General features: G+C 44.1%; 1 protein-coding gene across 1 annotated transcript in view; it reads left to right on the forward strand.

Annotated features, from left to right (window-relative positions):
- The window catches only part of LOC311143251 (regulator of nonsense transcripts 3A-like), a gene marked incomplete at both ends in the record, with an annotated part of 29,599 nt that extends 24,270 nt beyond the window's left edge, over window positions 1–5,329 (forward strand). Inside the window, 3 exons of the mRNA XM_084179065.1 lie at window positions 2,325–2,622; window positions 3,346–3,438; window positions 5,162–5,329. Of these exons, the coding sequence (XP_084035191.1) occupies window positions 2,325–2,622; window positions 3,346–3,438; window positions 5,162–5,329 (559 nt within the window). The remainder of the gene's footprint in view (window positions 1–2,324; window positions 2,623–3,345; window positions 3,439–5,161) is intronic.
- Window positions 5,330–6,961: the final 1,632 nt, after the last annotated feature.

A 6,961-nucleotide genomic window follows, 5' to 3' on the forward strand; every position in this document is an offset into this window, starting at 1 on the left:
TCACCGCTTTCCACCAACGGCATCCTGATCAACCTGCAATCCGTAGGGGCCGCCCCAGAGGGGTCCCTAACCGTCCTGCCCGCTCGGCTTCCTGTCCTGTGCCTGATCCTGTCTCGGGACCTGTCCCATCTCCCGACCACGGCCCTCCGGCTTCCTCCGAGGATGAGGACGTTCACTCGGACCGTTCGGAGGAGTTCTAGCCCTCCTCCGGCTCCCCTCCTCCCGCCCGGCGTGGTGTTGCTCTTGGGACTTCTGGGGCCGTCCCTTGGGGGGGGGGTTCTGTCATGAGCCCTCTCACTCCACCGGGTTACCACCGTATTTGTTTCCACTATCTTCCACTCTGCTCACCACTCTCTCTCTACTCAGCCTAACTAGCTCCACCTGTCCCTGCTCTGCTCGGCTCTAATTACTCTGCCAGCTGCGCTGCATTACCCACTAACCTCTCCCAGTATTTAAAGTCCTGTCTTTCAGCTCTCCTTTGTCAGATCGTCTGCAAAGCTCACACCCGGAACCTGTTTGCTCGCGCTTCTGGCTCACCCTTGTTTTGTGACCCCGGACCTGCCTGATTCTTGGATACTCTTCTGCCCCAGGAAAACCAGACCTGCTTTCTGCCATTACGACTCCTGACTACTCTTCGATCCCGGTAACTCTGACCAGCCTTCTGCCTTGCTACTACGTATTTTGGATTCCCCTTGAACTGTACTGCTGCCTTGTTTCATTCCGCCCTGTTGTGTCTGTGTCTCCCCCCCCCAGGACTTCTGGACCACCCACCACCGGCTTCATAGGACGCATCGCTGCCACTGGGGGGGGCACAGACCCAGCACATTGGACGGGACCCCTGTTACCCCTGGAGCCTTCATTCACTCCCTACTTCCCTTTTCCCTTAAGTTTAATAAACTTTCTGGTGTGTCGCAATTGTGGTCCTCTGGTCGTCTGTCTGAATCGTGACAGAGAAAGGGCCGTTACTTTGAGTGAAACTTCCTTATCACAGTGGGATGCCAACTTTGGCCGTGACCCACCTACAACCTTACCTTTATAAAACCAATGTTTATATTCAGGGCCAAGGTCTTAAAACCTCTTAAGGATCGGACCCTTTTTTTCAATTTTCACCTAAAAGGACATACCCAAATCTAACTGCATGTAGCTCAGGATATGCATATTCTTGATACCATTTGAAAGGAAACACTTAGAAGTTTGTGGAAATGTGAAATTAATTTAGGACAATATAACACATTAGATAATACAAACAAAAAAACATGCGTTTTCAAAACAAAATTTGTTCCATCATCTTTGAAATGCAAGAGAAAGGCCACAATATAATATTGCAGTTTAGGCGCAATTTAGATTTTGGCCACTAGATTGGCAGCAGTGTGTGTGTGTGCAAAGTTCAAATTGATCCAGTGAAGCGTTGCAATACTGGACTATTTTGTATCAAGTCTGCCCAAATATGCCGAATTGGTCAATTGATACATTTTCAAGTACATAACTATAGAGAACATACAAAAATGATATGGTAATGCAAAATATAAGTTTACACACTCCCAGGAAACGATACATAATGAATCATTAGCTTATACACTAACTTTCACACATCTAGATGGCCGGGCGGGGTGGGTGTGTAGCCAGAGACAGCAGGGGTTCAAACTGTTTTTGTTGTTGTTGTTTTTTTGTAACCTTTATTTAACTAGGCAAGTCAGTTAAGAACAAATTCTTATTTACAATGACAGCCTACACCGGCCAAACCCGGACGGCCAATTGTGCGCCGCCCTATGGGACTCCCAATCACGGCCGGTTGTGATACAGCCTGGAATCGAACCAGGGGGTCTGTAGTGACGCCTCAAGCACTGAGATGCAGTGCCTTAGAACGCTGCGCCACTCGGGAGCCCAGTTCCTACATTGGAATATAAAAATGAATTTTATCAAACAAAACTATGCTACATTTGATCTCTGGGACCCTTAGGATGACAAATCAGAGCAAGATTACTGAATGTAAGTACAACATTTACCTTCAGAGGTCAATGTATCAAACCAGTTGCCGTGATACGTTTTTTGTTGTTGTGCACTCTCCTCAAACAAGCTACTGTAAATTGTAAAAGCTACTGTAAATTGACAGTGCAGTTAGATTAACAAGAATCTAAGCTTTCTGTCCATATAAGACATGTCTATGTCCTGGAACTATTGCTGTTACTTACAACAGTCATGCTAATCACATTAGCGCACGTTAGCTCAACCGCCCCGTATACAGGACACCGACCCGTTAAACTGATATCACAACCCTCCAGTGTGATAACCATTCTAACTGTGCTTCCCCTTCCTGCCACTAGGGGTCAGATGGAGAGCGATAAGGGAGAACATGGCCGCAGGCAGAGAGACAAAGACCACAGAGGAAGAGACGAGGAGAGGAAACGACAGCGCCACCACTTTGAGTTTGACAAGTTCATGCGGCGCAAGGAGGAGACCAAGTGGGGCAAAGGCTACTGCCAGGACCGGGCCAAGAAAGATGGCCACCACCACGGCTCCTATTCCTACTGCCCTGGCACGGGCGACAAGGTGGGCAAGGAGGACAGGGAGGGCATTGGCGCTAGCAGGAAGGACCGCACCCGGAACAAGGTGAGCGACAAGGTGAGCAAGAGAGGGTCAGGCGTTGGGGTAGGTTAATTTTTATTGATGTCATAACCAACTTGCCAAAACCATAGTGTGTTAAGAATTTGTGGAGTGGTTGAAAAACTAGTTTTAATGACTCCAACCTTAAGTGTATGTAAACTTCAACTGTATACCCAAGTCTGTGTTTCGTCAGCTGTGAAGACAGACAGTGTTATACTGTTATAGTGCAGTGGAGACATTTTTATTTCAATACAACTTTATTGTGCACAAGATGATGATTTACAGCTTAAGATTATCGTATGTACTCTCCTGAGTGGCGCAGTGGTCTAAGGCACTGCATCGCAGTGCTAACTGTGCCACTAGAGATCCTGGTTCGAATCCAGGCTCTGTCGCAGCCGGCCGCGACCGGGAGACTCATGGGCGGCGCACAATTGGCCCAGCGTCGTCCAGGGTAGGGGAGGGAATGGCCGGCAGGGATGTAGCTCAGTTGATAGAGCATGGCGTTTGCAACGCCAGGGTTGTGGGTTCGATTCCCACGGGGGGGAGAATAAAAAAAAATATATATATGTATTCACTAACTGTAAGTCGCTCTGGATAAGAGCGTCTGCTAAATGACTAAAATGTAAATGTACAGTCATCCTACATTGTGTTGAAAACAGTGAGAATTACAGTACATATGCACTACAAATAAGAACACACATCCAAACATTACATATCTGCACGTAACTCCCATTGATCCAGGCTCGTGTCTCTCAGTCTGTGTTAGCCCATCAGGACAGAGGGACGTCCCAGTCAGAGGGGCCACACCAGATAGGAGGGGCTCTGCCAAACAAGGTACAGTCAGCTAGCCTTTCCACTACCAGCTAAGGTACAGCTACAGCTAGGCTTTCTACATGGGGGATGAGGGGGGGGGCACACAAAGTAGTGGGAGGGTGTATCAAAATACAGATGTACAACTACCCATGGGTCCTGTTTACATAGGCATACCTGGGTTCAATTAGCAAATAGTATTTGCAGCCTTTCAAATACCTTGGGTGTTTGGTTGAGCCTACCTGGGGTGCCAGATGGGCAGGGTTTGCACTTTTGGGAGTAATGTATTGCACCAGGCAAGCTCAGTTAAAAGCAGATAAAGAAAGACAAAATACTTTTTCAACCCGGGTCTGATAGGTGGGGGCCGGTGGTTGGGGCATCTGCTAGTACAGATCAACATCTAACAATATGCTTTTGATGTCATTTGGAGAAAAAAACGATGATGTTGACTACTTTTAAATGCCTTCTTCTCCAGAACCACTGGAGCGATCGGCACCAAATTTGTTATATAGCATCTATGGATGCATATCTTCAATATTTCCAAGACTGTAGCTGAAACAATATGGCCACTATAAGCTTGCATGAATATTTTTTCTTGTCCAACAGTGCCACAATGCAGTCCAACTGACCCATACTTTACAGGTTAGCTAGATTCATATCCCTGAGCATTTGTGCTACGTTTTATCACTCTGAGTCAAACAGATCAAGAGATATAAACGTGCCCATTATAGCACCACCATGTGGTTGATCTCAATGTGCTTGCATATGTTGAGTTTTGACAGTGTTTGGAACATGTGTATCAAGTTTAGTTACAATACGAATATCTGTGTGTGATTTATATGCATTTATGTGCCAGACCACGCCTTGTTGTTTGAGATGCTAACCTGGCCCAGTGGTTCCGGAGTAGATGTAATTTAAGTGTTTTTCACCAAATTCAAAATGGCGGAAAATCCATTATGGTGGACCTTATGGGTTCTTGAGGCAAATTTGTTCCTTGTGAGGAGAGGGACCTATGTACCGAATTATGGGGTGAGGGGCGTGACCTTTTAAAGTTTGCATTTTCAATCGCTTGTTATAGCGCCACAATGTGGCTAATGGCATTGCAGGAGAGGGTGTGGCCCATGGCCCTTTCCTCCTAGGCCTTACTATTTCACAGGAATTTGCTTTTTTTCACCAAATTGGCAGAATTGGTATAATAATTATATTGACCGAGAATAAATATCTCCAGCTTCACTGCTTGAACCCCTAATAATCAATGCCAACAAGTACAATAGGGTTTCACGCTTCGGTGATGAACCCCTAATAATAATACTTGGGACTTATATAGAGCTTTTTAATTACCCAAAGTCGTTTAATTAATTAATTAATATAGAGAGTCCCATTCTCAACGATACAAATATAGATCTTGTACTGTACAGAATAGACAAAAAACTCTGACATTATCAGAATCTTACAGTAAACTTCCATGAGACAGGTTGAATTTTCTTTCTGTCCTCTGTCAGAATGAACGTTATTCACTTACTGTAAATAGCACTCTTAGGGACGGTTTCCCAGACAGAGATTAAACCTAGTCCTGGACTTAAAAGCACTCTCAATGGAGATTGAAATCACTTTTTAATCCAGAACTAGGCTCAATGTGTGGCCAGCAAAACAACTCTGATAGTTTAGCAGCCATTTTGTGTTGTTGTTGTTGTGACCCAGATTGTGTGGCTTTTCTCTCCCGTGTTCCTGCCTCCTCTCCATACAGGACCGACCGGCCATGCAGCTCTACCAGCCTGGCACTCGCAAATGCATGGGCTCGGCGAGCAAAGGTTACGAGCTCCCCGTCCGCCAGTCGCCAGAACACATTGCCGCGGAGCGCTGCTACGAGGCCATCGCCATGGGAACAGGCTCGGAGAAGAGCAGCGAAGATTAGTCCAGTCCGTAGTCCAGTCCGTCGCTCTGATAGGCCTTTCACAATCTTTATGCGTATTGGGCTGCCAGATGGTAGGCTTGTGCATTACCGAACAGCACTCATGTGCAAGGCTTTGGGGTTGACGGAGCTGCACTCACAGTTCAAATCATTTGAACTTTCCGACACTTCTGCATCAAAACCTTTGTGGAAGGCTTGTAAGATTGGCCTGCCCCTGACAGGAGGAGGAGGGTAACAAAAATCAAACATTCCCAGAACATAATGGAAACATTTTCATTGTGTTCCCATTTGGTTGTATACTGTACATCACAGTATACAGAATGTTCTCTAAGCATGACGGGACAGAAGCTAAAGGAAGTTGTTTGTTTCTTGCCTGTATGTTATTCCCATGTTGTGTCACCCTTGGGTACAATAGCACAATAATCATGATGCTTTTTTTTTACCCTATATGTACAGTTGTTTCATGACAGGATACTTCATCTGTGGTGTTTACATATGTCTGGTACATTCACTCATTTCAGAAACCACTGCCTGATAACAGTTATATATATTATAGTTATATTTTGTATATTCCACGAGACATTATGTCATTGTTTTAATGAGAAGTGTACCTGAGGCAGCACATTATAGGCCAGTTTCCCAGACACAGATTAAGCCTAGTCCTGGAATAAAAAAGCATGGTCAACGGAGAAGCTTTTTAGTCCAGGGCTAAAATTAATCTGTGTTCTGGAAACTTCCCTTATGTGTCTGTCTACTACTTGCCTGTGAAGGAATACCTCATCAAGTGAGATCATATTTCTACGCCTTTTTAGTGATTCCATTTGACTGGGATGTTTTTAAAAGAAAGTCTATAGATTTTATCACAAAGAAAATATATGAAGTAGTGAGAATTCTATTTAAGATATTCAAAATGTATTTGCAGTGTTGGATGTAGAACCTTTAGAATCTGTTAAGCAAATAATTGTGTGTGCGTATGTGCGTGTACGTTTCAGCGTTTGAGTGTGTGATACGAGACAGAGAGGAGAATGTTTAGGTTTGTCAATTGTTCTCTTGTATAATGTGACTTATGACAATTCTTACATCATCATGTTTCTAGATGTCATAGACAGTAGCTATTTGTGTTAGGAAACATAAGGTGACGTGAGCTGTCTATTATAAAGCAGTATTTTCACACTTGAGCCAAGAAGAACATAATTATTCAACAAAAACTTCTGGCCCTTAAATGTCATGATGAAAATGAGGCAAAATAACATTAAAGGTGCTGAGTTGATGCTGTTGAAAGTCTCTACGTTTTCTAACTGTTTGCATGGTTTTCTACCAAATTGTGAACTGTTGGATTCAGCTGATGCCTGAACTGCAGTATGTTATGGTATAGATATGTGTAACATGCCTTAGATATTTTCTCCACATGACAGTAAAATCACATTCTTGTTAAGACACCTTCCTTCTGTTTGTTGTTTGTTTTCATGAAGAGATTTGAAAATAAGTTAAATAAAACTATCCAATAGAGATTTCCTGTGCCTCGATTGAATTGAGCATTTGTCTGTTTGAAAAAAAGGATGTCCACTTCTTTATATCTAGGAGTACACTTATAATATCCACTATAGTATCCACTCAGTAATATCTTGATATTTC

Source organism: Coregonus lavaretus (assembly GCF_964263955.1).
Source record: "Coregonus lavaretus genome assembly, chromosome: 16".
Taxonomy (NCBI): Eukaryota; Metazoa; Chordata; class Actinopteri; order Salmoniformes; family Salmonidae; genus Coregonus; species Coregonus lavaretus.